The 19,476-nt window shown below is 38.3% G+C and overlaps 1 protein-coding gene across 4 annotated transcripts; it reads left to right on the top strand.

The window, feature by feature from the left end:
* The first annotated feature begins 62 nt into the window (after window positions 1–62).
* On the top strand, window positions 63–17,705 carry LOC140153729 (uncharacterized). 4 transcript variants are annotated; one of them, XM_072176667.1, is made up of 9 exons: window positions 63–151; window positions 1,944–2,046; window positions 2,782–3,738; window positions 4,436–4,906; window positions 6,980–7,146; window positions 8,925–9,075; window positions 12,303–12,437; window positions 16,615–16,781; window positions 17,607–17,705. In XM_072176667.1, exons 1-8 carry the CDS (start codon window positions 141–143, stop codon window positions 16,762–16,764), a joined length of 2,145 nt encoding a protein of 714 aa, XP_072032768.1. In that variant the 5' UTR covers window positions 63–140; the 3' UTR covers window positions 16,765–16,781; window positions 17,607–17,705. The 4 variants fall into 4 exon arrangements, with proteins under 4 accessions (XP_072032768.1, XP_072032703.1, XP_072032760.1 ...); XM_072176602.1 differs by lacking the exon at window positions 63–151 and adding an exon at window positions 1,187–1,292; XM_072176659.1 differs by lacking the exon at window positions 63–151 and adding an exon at window positions 1,187–1,292 and having other exon boundaries at window positions 16,615–16,767; window positions 17,607–17,698.
* Window positions 17,706–19,476: the final 1,771 nt, after the last annotated feature.

The following is a 19,476-nucleotide window of genomic DNA, read 5'->3' as shown; positions in this document are numbered from 1 at the left end:
CCCTCAGACACTATATCAGACGCAGGGCTGGATGAACTCAAAGACATGACTAGCAGGCAAGTACTGGTAGCTCTAGTAGTCAGATTAATATAACCCCCTCAGACACTATATCAGACGCAGGGCTGGATGAACTTAAAGACATGACTAGCAGGCAAGTACCGGTAGCTCTAGTAGTCAGATTAATATAACCCCCTCAGACACTATATCAGACGCAGGGCTGGATGAACTCAAAGACATGACTAGCAGGCAAGTACTGGTAGCTCTAGTAGTCAGATTAATATAACCCCCTCAGACACTATATCAGACGCAGGGCTAGATGAACTCAAAGACATGACTAGCAGGCAAGTACTGGTAGCTCTAGTAGTCAGATTAATATAACACCCTCAGACACTATATCAGACGCAGGGCTGGATGAACTCAAAGACATGACTAGCAGGCAAGTACTGGTAGCTCTAGTAGTCAGATTAATATAACACCCTCAGACACTATATCAGACGCAGGGCTGGATGAACTCAAAGACATGACTAGCAGGCAAGTACCGGTAGCTCTAGTAGTCAGATTAATATAACACCCTCAGACACTATATCAGACGCAGGGCTGGATGAACTCAAAGACATGACTAGCAGGCAAGTACTGGTAGCTCTAGTAGTCAGATTAATATAACACCTTCAGACACTATATCAGGCGCAGGGCTAGATGAACTCAAAGACATGACTAGCAGGCAAGTACTGGTAGCTCTAGTAGTCAGATTAATATAACCCCCTCAGACACTATATCAGACGCAGGGCTGGATGAACTCAAAGACATGACTAGCAGGCAAGTACTGGTAGCTCTAGTAGTCAGATTAATATAACACCTTCAGACACTATATCAGACGCAGGGCTGGATGAACTCAAAGACATGACTAGCAGGCAAGTACTGGTAGCTCTAGTAGTCAGATTAATATAACCCCCTCAGACACTATATCAGACGCAGGGCTAGATGAACTCAAAGACATGACTAGCAGGCAAGTACCCGGTAGCTCTAGTAGTCAGATTAATATAACACCCTCAGACACTATATCAGACGCAGGGCTGGATGAACTCAAAGACATGACTAGCAGGCAAGTACTGGTAGCTCTAGTAGTCAGATTAATATAACACCCTCAGACACTATATCAGACGCAGGGCTAGATGAACTCAAAGACATGACTAGCAGGCAAGTACTGGTAGCTCTAGTAGTCAGATTAATATAACACCCTCAGACACTATATCAGACGCAGGGCTGGATGAACTCAAAGACATGACTAGCAGGCAAGTAAAAATGCATGTTGATGAAGATAAATGGTCATGGGCGTGGTCATGGGCAATCACCCTAAAATATGAACATTCATTGTATTTAAAGCTGCAAATAAGCACATATTTTTAAGCGTGGACAGTCTTTGTAATCTTAATATGTTTGACACTACGTCTCCCTTTGGGCACCAAACTGGTGCACTTTTCCTGTAAAAAAATCACTTCATTTGTGCGAAAAATTTACATACAAAAATGGCGCTATATCTGTGGTGTGGCGATAATTGAATACACAATGTCTGCATTTGAATAGTACTGTACATGTCCATCACAGGTAGCGAATATGTGTGTGTGAGTGTGTGTTGTCATAAGTCTCATCATATCACTTCTCAGGCATGAGAATTTTTGTACTCAAATTCCTGCTTTTTAGGTGTCCACATTTCTGCATTTTTATTTATTTTTAGCCAGTTTTGGAGAATTTTTGCCACATTTTATGCATTTTTCCTGCTTTTTCAGATTTTCCTGTTTTGTTATGAAACTCTATTCTCATGCCTGTCATATGTTATAGGGTGATAAGGAGAATACTTTAAGGTGATGGAGAATATATTTCATTGATGGACTGATTTATGACAGAGTTTATTTATATCATTGTTTCCATGTTAATTTTGACAGACTGTTACAGCCAGATCTGGATATGTCCAAGCCGACGCCTAGCATGCCCAATCTAGCCGGATCAGCTCCTTTGTTCTCATTGGGCTCTCTTTGTGGTCAGCAGGTCAGTATGGAAGTTATGGAGTTAACTTTAAGGCTTTAACTAAGATGAACAAGATGTAGTTAAACTTCTTTTACCTCTTCCCTCACCAGTGTGTTAACCCCCTGAGCACTACCTGCCAAACTAACATTATTAGTATAAAATGTGTTGTCAACTTTCAAATAACAGTATGAACCATGTTTTCTGAAACCTTTTTTGAAAACATTGTAAAATGTTGTGAACAACCTTTTTGCTAGAGCCAACATTTTAAAGTTTTGTGGTAACCTCTTTGAGCCAGGGCTCAAATTTCAGGGAGGCCACTGAGGCCATTGCCTGCCCTATTTCAGTTTTGGCCGTGGTACTCCAGATCTTTGTCAACTGATCAAGGCGCTCTTCATCACTTGTTGACCTAGGTGCCCATTGTCTTTGCCCAGTGACCTTGAAAATGGGTGCCCCAACAAATTAATAAAATTTGAGGCCTGCTGTGAGCCGTTTAAAATTTTTTAAGAAGCAATGAAAATGTGCCAAATGTTTGCTGGGTTGTGTTGCAATTTTAGACAAAATAATGAGATGGTTCCTCCGGATGCACAGTTGCTCTAGAAGTCATCACAAGAGCCTCTATCCAAATAACTGCATCTTGCAGGAGGTAAATAAAATGGATAAAGTGATAAAGTGATCGGCAGCTGCTACCGATTCAACTGTGTTACATTGATGAATGAAGAACTTTCCTTTGTGTGTTTTTGTGATTTTTATATACAGCCAAGTAGCATGCACCATCCGTACAATCGCCAGTCGCGCGAGGATAGACTAAGATGCATCCAGCGCCGATTAGGGCTCAATCCCGACACAGGAAAGCCTTTTGCCTCAAGGAGCCAAGGTTCGTCTGCAACGGCCCCATCTGCATCAATCAGTGTAGAAAGCACTAAGCAGACCAACAAACCTGAAATAGCGAGGAACCCGCTTCTTGGAAGCAGCGCGTTCAATTTCGCCATGAAGCAACGTAGTCTTGCCAGCACGTATAAGAAGCGTTCGCAGAGCACATCCGGTGCTGATGATGTACAACCAGCGACGGCTCCTTTGTTTCCACAGTTGCCCATGTTCAATATGGGCATGCCGTTACCGTTATATCAAGAGGACGCATCAGGTGTAACACAACGTACAAGACATGTGAGCAGCCCATCTGGATTGGGAACAAGTCAGCCAGAGGTAGTAAGTCAACCAGAGACAGTACCAACTCAACTAAGTCATCGAGAGGCAGTTCCAACCCAATACATGGCTGAAGATAATCCAGGACAAGTAGAACCCCATGTTAGTAATGTGGAAAGTAGTGTGCAGGAAGCAAAGGCTGAATATGAGGAAGCAGCCGCTCAGTATCAGTATCAGCAAGAGCATTCAGGTGATCATGAAACAAGTGTTAGTGCCCACGTAGGAACGACAAGTTACGGAAGAGAATCTGATGAAACACATCCTCAAAATCAACCTGAGGTGATGTCTTATGAGACACAGCCCGAAGCGATGTCTTATCAGACAGAAACATACCAGAGCGAGGAAATGGGGTCAGAGTACTTTGTAAGTCCAGACAAGGTGGATAATCAATATCAGTCCAATCAGTATCAGCCACAGCAGCAATACTATGGAGAGCAAGAGGTGCAACAGGTGGAGCAAACGGGTGGACAGGTGGACACATCACAAGATGGAGATGTGGTGAACCAATGGGTATGTAGAAATTCTGTGTCAACAAAATGAGTATTTTTTTAAAGTTCATAATATTGATCATTTGTGGTGTGATCAAGCAAAATCGGTCTGAAATCGGACATATTCAATATTCAGTTGCTAATAGTTTTGTAAAAAAGCATTTGTAAAGTTAGGTATTCATATGTACAGTAAACAAACCCAAAAACTAACATTCTAAATTTGTCAGATTAGGGTCGGTCAGATAAGGACAATCAAACACTGGGAGGGGCAGTTATAAAAGAGACAAATCACTGTTGATCAAATGCTGGCTGATAGGGATTGTGCAAACGCTAACAGCAATTCAGATGTGACCAAAATGGCTGAGTAACTTGTAATCAAATTGCCTCAAGTTCAACTGCTATGGATGTCTGTACTATAATATGGCAGCAATAACTTATTCGCTGGCGTAGTCCACGTTAGAATATGACCTGTTTGTTATGAACCACTGATCGAAATGATCACAACACGAAGCCTATGGCATATCATAATTCGGAACAGGTGTATGAGCCCAGGCTTGAACCAGTAACCAATGGATACTAACGTACCCTACGGCAGCGAATTGGTGATATCGGCTAGTTGTTGTCTGATAGAGGGATTAGAAAAATATCACTGTGAAGTCACTTGTAGCATCTGCTTTATAGCAATATGATGACAATTATAATTTTTTTCCCTTTAATAGGAAAGTCTGTATACATCTCAGGAGGGCAACTCAAATGCACCAGAGACTGATGGTAGCCAGACCTACATGCAACTAGACCCAATAGATTATGACCAAGCTAGCGACCCTGTAAATAGCTCCCAATCAATTGAATCATTAAGTCAAGATAGTCAACCTGAAGTTACTCAAGACCCTGCACCTGTCGCCACGGATGTTCCAAAGTTCCCTAAATCGGAAGCTATCAAAGCCACCAGGAGTAAATCACCTACTGAAGACCTAGGCCAAAGATGGGACGACCTCCCTCACCAGCTGAAGTCACGGGTAGTGCCGCGTATGACGCGCAGCGGAGGGGTTACTCTGAAGGCAATAGGGAAGAGTGAGCAGGCAGGAAAGCCCAGTGTTAAGAGGAAGGGGAGTGCAGCCTGGTCAGGGACATCAGGTGTGGGTGGGTTAGCACCCATAGATGATGTAGATGGTGGGTGGACAACAGTGGTAAGTATATTAGCAGCAAGGGTGAAATGTGATGTGGCTGTGAGTAAATAAACTAATGTTGCAGTTAATTCTATTTGTGAAGTAAACCACGCAGAAGTGCCGGACCCGAGTTGTTAAACGGTGATAAACAACGGCGAAACATGATTGAATCCCTTTCAACGACGTAAATAAGCTAAAGATCGTCTAATTCACATGATTATTTTAGTTATTGCTACTTAACCTTACAAGAAGATCATTGATTTCACTTTTGATATCAGCAATAAAACTACAAAATAAAATGGCAATGTTAAGCCACTTTCTCCAACTGAATTCATTATGTAAACCAAGTTCCAGTCATGACCAATTTTACGCGCTCTAATCGTAACATGTATGCGCGTTTCCGTTGCGTTCGCGTCACGCTACAGGAAAAGTGTGGATTCTTCACAGATTAACAACATTTTGCTTCTGTACAAAGGCATAGGAAGAGTTGTCAAAGTATAATTATATCTCAAGTAATTAAAGATCTTTTAAAATATGGGCTGGTCCAAAAGACATAAAAGGGCATGATTATCCTCGATCATCGACCTACTGTCTGTTCAATTAGCTTAGATTCTTGTATTTTTAAGATATATGAAAAAATAAAACATTGTGGTCAAAGTCATCAAAGAAAAGTGTTAGCACAGCCTTAGACCCAACGTGATTTATACTTTTCAAATTCTAAAGTTCAATTTGAAACCCCATTTCTTTTCAATTTTGGTCTTTTCCCTTGATATTTTTATAAAGAGCCGTAGAACATCGGGTACCATAAACTTTTTTGAATCAATCCATTTAGTGCAATGGGGACGAAAGTCATAATAATTAGATGCGCTGAGATAGTATTTATTTGACCATCCGCATCAGGAAGTATTGTCCAGCTAAATAGCTATATTTGTCAGTAGGCCTAATTTGTGTTTAAACCCCACTGTTGAAACATTACGTTATTATAAAAATGTGAAGATGAACTAAGGGTTTCTGGGGTAGGCCCAGCATAAATAAATACATTACTTACTGTTTGTTTGTTTGTTTGTTTGTTTGTTTGTTTGTTTGTTTGTTTGTTTGTTTGTTTGTTTGTTTGTTTGTTTGTTTGTTTGTTTGTTTATTTATTTATATATTTATTTATTTATTTATTTATTTATTTATTGTGTGAATGGATCTGTGAAGGTGTAGGCCTAGGCCTATTATAAAACTACAATTTATTTTTTTTATTTCGTTTTGTTTGTTGAATACAAACTATGTGAAGGACATTTGGAAACAAAAGAACTGTTGTACAAGAAAATATTATTTAAAACAATGAGGTTACAGAAAGTCACTGTATATGAAAATGTCAAGTGAATGCTGATATTCTTGGAAAGGAATGATGGTATTAAACATGTAAAACAAAACTCAATTTACATTGTAAACCAGTTGAAATAAGAACGAAATCCATAATTTTAATGTCATTATTTTAGGAAAAAATAATGCTCAGCATAATGTTATGCATAAAACGTATTTTTGTATATAATTTCGTGCAACAAAAACCGGTGAATCATTGTCACCTATAGATCCTACCCAATAACCGGAACGGTATTACAATTGAAATGACAGGACAGATTGGTAGACAGATTGTTTTGCTAAATTGGATAGGGTCTATGCCCTAAGTTGAGAATGGACCGTCCCCACTCGATTTGTGAAAAGGTCGCGAACCCTTTTGGTGGACCCAAGTAACTGCCTAAAATGAGGCAAAATTGAAAAGAAATGGGGTTTTAAATTGAACTTTGGAATTTGAAAAGTTAAAATCACATTGGGTCTAAGGCTGTGCTAACACTTTTCTTTGATGACTTTGACCAAAATTCTTTATTTTCTCAAATATCTTAAAAATACGAGAATCTAAGCTAATTGAACAGACAGTAGTATTACACCGTACAGGGTTAATAGCTGCGCACTGTACGTGCCTACTGTCCTAGTACAAGATATCCAGGGTTAGCATTATCTTTGATGTTGCAAAAAACTTATGTTCCGATAAATGTGTGTGTATGCGTTCCTAATTGTGGGCATTCATTATCTGTTGCTCATTAGGTTGGTAAAAAGAAGAAAAAACCTCTAGACATAATTGAGCAGCAGCAGCAGGAGCAGCAGCAACAACAACAACAAAAGCATGAAGCCCCTAAACCTCTATCCAAAGGCATTGGGTCTTTGGATAAGATTCACTCTGCTCTGGCTAGACAATTCCCAGGACTTACAAGGTAAATGTGACTCTGTGTTTGGCCGGAAAACCTCCTGTGTCATTGGCCCCTGAACATGTTTAAAGCAAAACCTCCTATGTAACCTGTTGGCAGTTTTGTTTTAAACATGTTCGTGGGCCAAAAGCACATAGGTTTTTCCTGCCCAACAACATATATCCAAATTACGAGTGAGAAATCTTGTTTTACTCGCATGATTTATAGTGCTTGCTTAAAGGTTATGCATTAGACTCTGCCAACTGTAGTGTGTCTTGTCTCCAGTTGAGAGTAACACCATGTTGGATTTTGCAGTGGCAGATTTGAATCTGAGTTTACATGCTTGTGTCGACAGCGTACTGACAAATTGCCCTTCTATGTGTATGTTTAGAACCTGTGAGATTAATTAGGTTAGCATATGCAATTTGAATCTGCCACTGCAAAGCCCAACATAGCCTTACTCTCAACTTGAGGCGAGACAGACTATAGTACTGTTTTCAAGTGTTTGCACTGCTTGTTCTCGAAAATACTGGGAAAGGACTAAAGAATACGGACTAGGACACGTGTTGGTGGTGGGGCAACTCTCTATACACAAGACTGATCATTTTCATGGTTCATGTGAAGTTTCGTTCTCATTCGATGTATTTTTCACCTGATCCCAACCCTAAACGTTTTCTTATATTTAGGCCTATACCATCTACAACTTGCTGCTGGGTAAGACACACATTGTGTTGTGACAACACAAGAACTGCATGTTGCTAGCTAAAGCATGCAAAGCTGCCATAGAGGTTATCCGTGTTCTATAAGCTGCATATCCTATCAGCGACTGCTATACCTTGTTTAGGACTTTCAAAAGAAGTACCTGAATGTGCAACCATAACTGTTTCAAAATAGCCCACCAAAGTCATGCAAGTAACTCCGAGGTCATGCATTGGATTGGTTTGAATGAGGAATACTACGGGAACCAGCGCCTTTTGAGTGAAGTGGATAAACCTCTATTGTTGTGAATGAGTCAATGAGCTTCAATGGCACTTAAGATTTTGTTTGCATACACCTAATTGGTCATATTAAACCCAATAACATTTACATTTTTGGTTGTGAAAAAAAAGTTCACCTAGACTTAGTGCAATTTTGATTTTGAGCCATATCGGCCATCTTGGATGATTTTTGGCAAATGTTCTCTAAATGCATGATTTCAATGCCTCGGTTTGAAAAAATAATTTATGCCATTGACTAGTAAAGTGCCATTTCATAAGAAACCCTTTGATACTTTCACAATATGCTTGTTTCATGTTTGCATATATGTTAAAATAAAAAATATATAAAGGTAAATATATGCTTATGCCAATTTTGCTCCCAATTGCTATTTTTGGACTTTGTCATTTTATTTCGTTCCAATGACCGGTCAGAATGGAAAGTTCATAATTCAAAAAGTTTTTGACAGATTTTGACCATTTAACCACCAAAATACTTCTGTTGATGAGTTCTATCCAGAAACCAATCTTTTGTAGCAATAGGGGCAACATGAAATTTTGATGGTCATCCCTACTATAACCTAAGCCCTAGTCATAACCGTAACCCAAAACCTAACTGCATCTAACTCTAATACTAACCCTATCCCTAACACTATCCCTTACACAAATCATAACCCTAATGTTACCTTAACTTTCATGCTAACCCTAATCTTAACCCAAACCTAAAATTCAACTTGACTCTTTTTGGTCTAATGACCCTCCCGGGATGACCCTCCAGACTACTGGGTTGTTCCTGTCATTTTAACGTTAAACTCTTAATTTCCCACACAGAAAAGAGGTTATGGAGACCATGAAACAAGTACGAGTAGATCATCTAGGTAGCCTGAGTGGTGTTTCTATGGCAGTACTGGTGAAGGAAGCTAGTAGTCATATCAAGAATAGCAACCCAAGGTACATGGTGTCTAAACCAGCTGGCAATAGGGTGAGTACTAGATACACTTAGTATACATGTGGTGTGGTCAACCACACAAGTCGCATCAGACCAATGACTCTGTGCATCTGAATATTTTCATTATGCCATTTTTAGTGTTGTCTTCACTAGAAATCAGGTTATTGTACAGGTTATGAAGGTGAATTCTTTGATTGAAAAGCAGAGTGCTACTGCTCAAACATTTTTTAAACCATTTAAAATTTTGTCACATTAATCTTCCTCATACAACCTTCACAGCATTGAACTTGATGTTTTTTGATGTTTGTGCAAGTAGCAAAGTGAACCATCTGTATGCACTACTGTCCAATTCCCTACCATCATCACATGATCAGTATGAGGTTTGATGGAGAAAGTTGACGCTACTAAGAATAGGAGTTTGAATCACATCTCTATTCTTCAGTATTTAGGAGAGAAAATGTTTCAGTTATGATGCACAGTGATGGTGTGAGAGTGAGAGAGGAATGAAGGGGGGGGGGTAGCAGGGCTGGGAAGGATGGCAGGAGAGAGAAGACAAACATGTGAGGGAGTGGGTGATGAGTGACATTATTTAGCCATTAAAAAAGATGTAATTGATGTTTCACATTTGGTACTAATTTGTTTTCATGTTCGTTGGGCTATTCCAGTTGAAATCCTTATACCCCCATGGAAGACATGACCTTAATCTCCCAGGGGGGGGTTGTAGATTTCAAGTTCAAGTTTATTTCACCATCATCATATCATATAGGTCAAATGGAGTCAGCCATTCAGGTTGCCCCATTTGAAATCCACACTCCCTGTGTGGGAGATTAATGTCATGTCTTCCATAGGGGTGTAAGGATTTCAACTGGAATAGCCCATTGCTTGTTATTTTCAGGGAATCTGCAAGATCTCTGGGTGCAAAGGATTCTGCAAAATTGTAAATGATTTCATTATTATTTACAAACTAATGACCTTTTTTATTTCTTGCAGTTTTGCTTTGATTTCATGGCAAAGTTATCACCCAAAGATAATTCATTATTTTTAAGTTTGCTTTGAACATCAGCTATGCTTGATTAAACCTCCACATCAAAGTTTACATGTTGGTTTTAAGTAGATTACCCAACTAGCAGTTCATCATCTGATCATTAGGCTAAAACAAGTTTGTTTCAGTAGAAGAAAATACCCTACATATGCAATTTTATTTTGGTTCTATGGAGTTTGTTGTCAAGTTTTTTCTTGACATGGAAAAGAAATCTGACACAAGTAATCCACAAAAACATGACACAAGTAATCCACAAAAACATGATTTTAAAAGATGTGTACCATCTTCTGAGACTAACTTCTTTTAGCCTTATCCTATTATGTATTTAGCCTACACTTTTCATTTACCTGCACATTCGATCACCACCCATAACACTGTGTTTCATTGACAAGATAGAAATTAATGCCACATTTGAAAATTTGTTGCTAAGATTGGTGCTGTTACCGATGTAAATATGTACTGATATTAATACTGTTGCCTGACATCAGGTCCGTTCATACTACGCTGCACTTGCGTTGCCAATGTATCGTTTACATTTTGCCGCAAGTTACTGCTACTCATCGCATTTCCAAGTTAAAATGTATTTAACTTTGCAGTATGATGCAGTGCGGGAACGCAATGCATCGCAAAGCAATTGCGGCGTAGTGTTAACTTTAAGCGCTTAGTATGAAATGGAATCATACTAATCATGTCTTCAGGAATTGCACAAGCTGTAAACTTTTGTCACGCTTTCCTCAACAGCTCATGGAAAAGCATTCCATTGATATGTCTGCAACATTAATCAGTAACAGCACTTTGACCTTTTCCCAATTTTAATGTTTCCGCAAATCTTCATTTCATTTTTGAGATTCATTTGAAAGGACCAAAGACCCAAGGCTGTTGAAACTTATATAGTTATAGATTGGCTTACTAAAGTATACAAGAAGTGCATAGTTTCACAAGAACTGAGTATTTAATGTTAAATTCAATAGATTTATACAACCAAAAGTTGTGAATTTTATCTACTGGGAAAATTGGATAACTAAAAGGTGGTTCAGATTTTGCTATCAAGGGTTTCAAGTTGTGGCATAGCATTTAATATCTGAAACATCAAACCATGTACTCATTGTACTGGTCTTATAAGCAGGAAAATAATCCTCAATTATTCACTCAATAGACTTGCTAATTCCAATTTAGTGAGAGGGGGTGTTGAGATATGAAACAACATACGAGGGGTATCAAAAGTTTTAGAAATCGCCCAGAAGTGAAAGAGCTATATCAATGAAATTTTGTCAGTGCAATCACTGGTCCTTATGTACACTATGGTGCAAAAATGGTCTCATAAGTATGTTTACTTTTTTACAGGCGATGCTAGATGCTAATAACCTGCTGCCCCAGTTACTGCGCATAAACTGCAAGATTGAGAAAATTGAGGCAAGCAGCGTTATTAAGATCCTGCATTTGAAGGGTTGCAGTGCCTAGAAAATTGATGATGAAATGAAAGTTATCTTCGGTGGTGATTGTGATATTGTCACTGTTGCTTTTTGGAAAATGAATTTTTAATTTCATCACAGATTCATCACTGTAACCCTTAACATGGAACTTAATCATGCTACATGCCTCAATAATTTTCTCCATTTTGCTGGTTATGCGGTTACATAGGCAGGTACTGACATCTAGCGCCTGTAAAAAAAGTAAACATTCTTATGAGACCATTTTGCATCATAGTGTACATAAGGACCAGTGATTGCACTGACAAAATTTCATTGATATAGCTCTTTCACTTCTGGGCGATTTCTAAAACTTTTTGATACCCCCTTGTACCTAACTTATCCTTCTCACTCAAGTGGAATTATATCTTGTGTCCGTTTGGTAGTGATGTCAAGTCAAAATAGGCTTGTGTATGTAAAGACAGCACAATCAGAACACTCTCGCTCGCTTACAGAGACACATGTTGACGTCACTACCAAACATAAGTGACACAAACTATTAGAGTGGGTATAATAATCTTTTTCTCACAATTAGGTTATCATGGTTATGCTTAAACAGCCATTGTTATTTGTTCGGGTTAGAAACCATGTCAAAGTTTGCTTCGTAGATGCATACATCATTGTTGTTGCTTGCCTTCTGAAACTCGCAAATCAAAGTTGATGCCAATACCTTTAGCATAGTAACATGTCACCACTAATGGAAACTGAAAATTAATTGAGATTTGCTTCTTTATTATTGATTTTTGCAGCATGATGAATGCGATGATATCTGCGTGATTTGTCAAGATGATTTGAGGACCATGCCAGGAGGTAGTAAAAGAGGCAGCAGTCATACAGCATTGAAGATTAGGATGCTGGACTGTGGACATATGTTCCATGACGAGGTGAGTTATAGGATCCCAAACAAATATGCAAGATGGATTTTAGACATTGCCATAGTAACGCTCAGACCATTGACAAAGGGGGTGGGGCAGGGCAATTAGCCTGGGCCATATGCTGGCGAAGTTATGTAATAATTGGATTAACTACCATAGCAATAGGTGAAAACTATTTTTGAATATACCGGGCTGCACTGATAAGTTCATGCGGTACCTCTGCATTGAACCATATCATGCTGATCACTTGCACCTGTAAGATTAGTATCTTTGAAAAGATCGGTATTGTATTCAATCTATGATTGCAGACTTACACAGGTGATGAGTGCAACCTGCTTGTAGTGCAGCGCGATATATTCAAAATTGTTTTCACCTATTGCTATGGTAGTTAATCCGATTTATTACGTCACTTCATCAGCGTATACTAGGGGCCTGAATGACCACTTGTAAAAATACCATTTTTGGCAGGCTTCATGGGCATTTTTGTCTACATGTAGAAACAGGGCTTATCTTTATTAAGTCACTGTATTCTGTTGCCCCTGAATTTACCCTTGTACCCAAGCCAGCTCTACTTGATAGTACTAAGTAGCTCTATTTTGGTAGCTCTAAATCCAGGTTGCACTCATCACCTGTGTATGTGTGCAGTCACTAATCCAACAGGTGCGATACATGGACTCGGTATAATGTGAAATTTCTATAGCATTGCAATCCAGATCTGTATCCTTATTAAAGGAGTATTTCGTGATCCTAGCATCCTCTTTTTATGACATTACATACCGGTATCCACGAAAAAAAGCCTATTCCCAAAATTTCAGTTGATTCCGATTTTACGTTTATGAGTTATGCATGATTATGTGTATTACACTGCTCCATAGACAATGTGTTGTAATTTCGTTCTGGTATACCAGAACGAAATTCAAATTTCACGATATCTTCGCTAAACGAATTAATTTGCATGAAATATTTTGTACATAAACATTATGTAGCCAGAGGTTTCCAGTGATATAAAATCTCAACTTTTTTTGAGAAAAGTGGGGATGAGGCTGTGGATCACGAAATGCCCTTTTAAATGTAGAGGAACTATTGTTATGATGATGTAACATCTAGTGCAGGGCAATACATTCAAATATGTCCAGAATTGCTCTGTCACTTCTATGGTGAATTGACCAGATTGTGGGACTTACCATGGACTTGCATGTGACCGGTACCCACTGTTCTGGTCACCTATCAGTAAAACGTCAGCATCACAGCCTTGTTTTGTTATTCTGTAGAACAGGCTTCACAACTAACATTCAGATTTCATGCTATAGTATGGTTGCTTAATCCATGGTTGCTTAAGGGCAGAGTAATGGGAGAGAACGTGGACCTTTTCGAGCATCATTATTTCTGAATTGTATGTCCAAAGTATATAAAACTATACATTTTTGGAAAGGAAATGAGTCAAGGAATCCCATGGTGACGTCAGATTTGTTCCAAAATCTCAAGTTTTTGAAAAAATCACAAAAATTCACTTTTTTACCCCAATTTTTTTGTGACAACTTAGAAAAATATCCGTTCGGAGTAAAAAAAATTCAGTTAGCTTTTCATGAAGAAGAGACATGAACTTAGGGAAGGTTTTTTATATTTTTGAAATTATCTTTTTTCCGAAATATTGAAAAAACATGTGAAAAAAGCCATTTTGTCACTCTATTAAGCTAAAAATTGCACATAATGGTGTATATTTTTGTTTAAAACAAATATTTTGAAAAAATGAAAAAACCTTCCCTAGACTTTGATGTACTCTAAAGGATAGTGCAAAAGTTTACCCTTTGCTTGCATATTTTTCGAGTTATCTTGTCACAAAATCGCACAATATTGTCAAAAAGTGAACTCTGAGAAATCGACGTTTTAGTAAAAAAATGTCAAAATTATGCACAAAACGTCCTTAAACTTTAAAACGGTCAGACTTTCACACTTGCAAAAGCTGTATCTGGTGCATGGTCTAAATATGCATCTTTTTGCACCAATGAATCTATAATCTCTGCTTTCAGTGCGCCAAAATTCAAAATAATTAAAAAATCCAAGTGGCATTTTCACTGCAAATTGTTGTTTTGTTTACACCACATTTGCTGGCGTGAACAACATACCGAATGCGCCTTGACTGCGTTGGACATACGCTGCGCAGAGTTAACGTCGCGTCACGCTACGCCTTGAATCGCTGCGTAATCACAATATTTAGCATTCGGCATTTCTGACTCATTATTTCCGCCAATTTACTAAGCTGTCTTGAGCCATGTGACTTTTTAGAGTTGAAAAGAGTGAAACAAATCAAGTAAAAATACGAGTAAATATTAGCAAGTTGTATTTTATCAGTTTCAAGTGAAAGAATACATGTTAGTGTTGATAAATATCAAGAAATCTCAAATTCGGGCGTGAACGAATGTGTCTTCCATTACTCTGGCCTTAAGGGGGTACTACACCCCTGTGGTAAATTTGTGACTATTTTTGCATTTTTCTCAAAAAATAAAAATACGCTGGTAACAAAAGTTATGTATATTATTGGGGCAAGTAATCTAATTACTACACTGAAATTTCAGTGACTCAAGACAAGCGGTTCAGTATATATGATCGGAATGAGGTACATCCTAGCGGTACCTTATTTCTTATCATAAATAACGAACCGCTTGTCTTGGGTCACTGAAATTCCAGTGTAGTAATTGGATTCCTTGCCCCTATAATATACATAACTTTATTACCACTATGTTATTAGTTCTTGAGAAAATAGACACAAATTATCGAGGGGTGTAGTACCCCTAAACATTTTAATAATTCTGTGTCATGAAAATGTACTCTCACTGTTGCAACATGAATATTTACCAGCACAGTTTTAACATGAATTTTGGTAACTGTAATCTTATAATTTCTAACACCGTTGCCCAGTTTGAGGACACAGTTGACAACATCATCATATTAAGTTTCTTTTAGTCTTTTATTTTATGCACAAATGCAATCATGTATTTTAACTATTGTATCCTGTATTAGTCCATTACAGTTTTGGTGCCACTGGTAATTCAGACTTTTGTGAAATCCCAGACCCTTGAAATCACATACTCCCAGTATGTTCATTAACAGACTCTTACTAAATTTAAATTTTTGTTCGTTTTCTGTTTCTTCCGATATTTGATTGATTTAGCTAGCTGTAACTAGTTCTGAAATATTTTTTTAACTAAACAAATTTTTCCATCATTATAAAATGCATGTACAAAACCAAAAATTAAAAATGCCTGATGATTGTTGCACCCCCTAAAGAGGGTGCGGGGGTGCGACGCACCTCCCAAATTTGCAAACGTATACAAAAGGTCGCATAATTTAAGAATTTGTGAGCGTAGCGAGCCAAAAAATCAGATTTTTTAAAGCTTTTTTTGGTCAAAAAAGGTCCATCCTCCCCCAAATCAGCACCCCCACACAAAAAATCCTGGCTACGGGCCTGCCCCTAAATTTAACAAAAGTTGTTAACTGACCTTGTCATTCTCAAGCAGGAAAAATATCAAAAAAGGGGGATGAAAATGCTGATTGTACAGCCCATTTGTTGTGGATGGTCATGTTGGGCTATTCCAGTTCAAATCCATGACATTTATGGAAGACATGACCTTCATCTCCCACACATGGGGGGGGGGGTAGATTTCAATTGGAGTCACCCATTCAGGTAATCACATTTCAAATTCACACTCAGTGTGTGGAAGATTAAGGTAATGTCTTTGGGGGGGGAGGTGTATGGATTTAAACCGAACAGCCCATTTTAGTGGGACATGCAAACAATATACTGCAGAGAGAATCGGTGAATTCACAAGTGGGTGTGTTTCACTGATGTCTGAATTACCAGTGTCATTGTTTTTTTCACTTCGCATCACGTTCAGTTAATTTTATTAACTCCCTGAGCACTACCTGCCGATCTAACATTGCCTCTGATTGGTCAATTACATGATACCTTTACTTTAACCACCAATCAGAATGGAGCTTTGCAAATAATTCACCCCAATTTTTTGGTGTGGTGAAATTATTCTAACAATGCAGCTGATTGGTCCAATTGATAATGAAAACTTCTTTTTGGCCAATCGTCAGGTAGTTCTCATGGGGTTAATGTATCAATATTTTTTCTGTTATTTTATTTGTTTTTGTTCCATGATATTTGATTTCACTTTTCTAGTGCATCCGCGTTTGGTATGATACCAGAGAGAGAACATGTCCCATCTGTCGCTGCCACACTCTTCTTCCGGACGATTTCCCTGCACTCAACGCATCTGAGGATTTCCCAGCACTCACGTCTGAAGATTTCCCAAAGTTAATTGCTGATTGATTTGTATGTTGTAAAAGGTGTGCTGTTTGCTTTTAGTTTGTACTAACAGAAAGCTTTAGTTCTGTACTAACAGTGAGCTTTACAAGTAGTGTGTTTGTGTTTTGCACTGATGTTGTAACCTGACATGTCTTTTGCAATTATTTGATTATGCATGATTTTTTTTCAAATGTAGTTTGTATGTGCACACATACCAAAGAATTTGATCGGTTGGATTTTCTCAAAGAAAGGAAAAGAAAGTAAATATTAAATGGACAAAAGTTTAAAGGGTAAAACAAACAGATTGATGATGGATGTCCAACAGGTAAATTGGTCATTCTTGGCCATGTTTGAACACGCTGAACGCTAGTGGCTCTTTGATAAACACACACACACATAGCACGATAGAAAGCATAGCATGCTACATGAAGGTATGCTACATGGACACAACAGGTTCATTCGCACTTCGCCAAGAATTATTTAATTTACCTGTAGTTTGGTTTATAAGACATCATCATTCTTTTGGGTCAATCCCTAAGATTAGTTGTCAGAAACACTCTTAGGGTCAGAGAGGAGAACATTTCTTCATGTGAAGTACTATTGAAACAACAGGTGTTTTATCAATTGCCAGGGGCCTGTTACATGAAGACGATCGATCTTGCTCTTGATTTGACAGGAGATTACGTGTGGTAAATCAATCGTAACATTGATCGTAAGGCTTTGTGTTAGGGCCCCGAGTTCTGTGAGGGCAGATGGAGTCTACTGACAATTGGGGTTTGAAGCCATCCCTAACAAGAAATGTAAATTTATAGATTTGTTGGGATTTTTATAACTATGTAACTTGGCATGTCTGTTTGATTTTCTAGTGTCTCAAAGTGTGGTACGATACAAAAGAGAGGACCTGTCCAATGTGTCGATGCCATACCTTGCTACCGGAAGATTTCCCACGACTCATCTAGTTGCACGAGAACCAATGATACTGATGTCAAAAGATTGATTGATATGGAGCAGTTGGTGGATGCTATAGAGAGGTTTGGCTGAAGAGAAATAAATGTATACTCTTCAGATGTATTACACATGTGTAAAACTTGCCTTAGAAACCTGGATTCAGAACACTAGTGATGTGTATTATTGGATTTGCTGTAATAAATTGTACTATTTCTCACTTTGGCAAGTCAGTATGCTTAACATTTGACGCAGCTTCAAATCGTGAGTGTTCCTAAAGTGCTGGTGTATACACCCACACATTTAAAGATGTCGCATAGATGCTTGCAAGAAACAGCCGTCTCAAGGTCGTTGACGTCAAAGACTCGCCAAGATGCAGAATAGTATATAATGACTTAGATTTGTTGCAATAACACAGTGGATTCATGGTATATGCACAGTAGATTAAAAAGTGTCTTTATTAAACCAAAGTTAGCACCAGAAAAGTTGAAAAAAATTAGTGATACTTCCTGATAGAAGTTAGTGATAGACAAAGCTTATCATACTTTGTATTCGAGCATTCCTGAGATCCAGTTTTCCGTATTTGTATTATGTGTATAAAATAGTGATGCTTATAAAGAAGTTTGTGATAGACAAAACATGTCACACTTTGTATTCAAGCATTCCTGAGATTCAGTATTCTGTATTTGCTTTATGTATGTAAAATAATGATGTTATCTCACCAGTACAGCTGTTGTATAAAATCTTTGAAATACATGTATGAGTCTTAATTAATAGATTTAGATATAAGAGGTTATAAAAAAAGCTTGTGATAGACAAAATATATCACGCATTGTATTCAAGCATTCCTAAGATAAGATCAATTACACAGTATTTGTGTTTTAAAATAGTGTTGGTAGACATCATAATTTAGGATTTTAAGCTTTTGATCTCAACACAAAATTAAATGTACCTCAAAGTTTCGGTCGTAACTTTGACCTTCATCATTCATACCAGTTAACCAAGAATGTAGGACAAAGTGTTGGGTTAAAGTGTCTGTTACAACCGAAAATTTGTGGTACATCTAATCAAAAGTTAAAATTCTAACTGTTGTATAAAATCTTTAAAATCTGTGTACGAGTCTACTAGAGTTAGATTGTAGGTTACATGATAAAAGCTTGCGATTGACCAAACATATTGCACATTGTGTTCAAGCCACAGAGGAGTAAGATAAGACAGAGCGCGTACCACCAGTCAAAGTCTCCGCCTCATCCGATAATGAGGGCCGATTGTTCCATGAAATGCGACAGGCGAGACTGCTACGCAATTACCGCGTATTTTCATGGTCTATCGCGTATCGCGTAAACGCATAACGCTCTATCGGCGATATCTGCGAAGGCACGCATAGCGCTGGCGTGATTGTTTGACACAGCACGATCGAACAATCGGCCCTCATGAATATGCGAGAACTGGTACCATACAATACACGGGGACTTTGACTGGTGGTACGCGCTCTGTCTTATCTTACTCCTCTGTGGTTCAAGCATTCCTAAGATCCAGTATTTCTATTACCCTATCGTTGCATTAACCACCCAGGGTGCTTAACAAAACTATTTTGGGTGCGCACTTATTTTTTTGCATTGTTTAGCCAACAAGACGTAAAAAAGGCCCAAAATATTCATCTATCATCATCATGCAGTGTGTCATATGTTTTGGACCATGATTCAGATTTGCATGGGCAGTTTGCTTGTTGTAAAGTCACTGGGTGGGTCACTTATAGCGGCATGGGTGGTTAATGGAACGAATATAGAA

This window comes from Amphiura filiformis, chromosome 1 (genome assembly GCF_039555335.1).
Source record: "Amphiura filiformis chromosome 1, Afil_fr2py, whole genome shotgun sequence".
Taxonomy (NCBI): domain Eukaryota; kingdom Metazoa; phylum Echinodermata; class Ophiuroidea; order Amphilepidida; family Amphiuridae; genus Amphiura; species Amphiura filiformis.
Note: the sequence above shows the minus strand (reverse complement) of the source record. Positions and strands in the feature narration are given on the sequence as shown.

What these genes read in the sequence shown, in the direction of transcription:
- LOC140153729 (XM_072176667.1), top strand. An exon ending in GCTCTCTTTGTGGTCAGCAG is followed by an intron (nt 2,047 to 2,781) that starts GTCAGTATGGAA and finishes TTTTATATACAG; the next exon opens with CCAAGTAGCATGCACCATCC. An exon ending in CAATTCCCAGGACTTACAAG is followed by an intron (nt 7,147 to 8,924) that starts GTAAATGTGACT and finishes TTTCCCACACAG; the next exon opens with AAAAGAGGTTATGGAGACCA.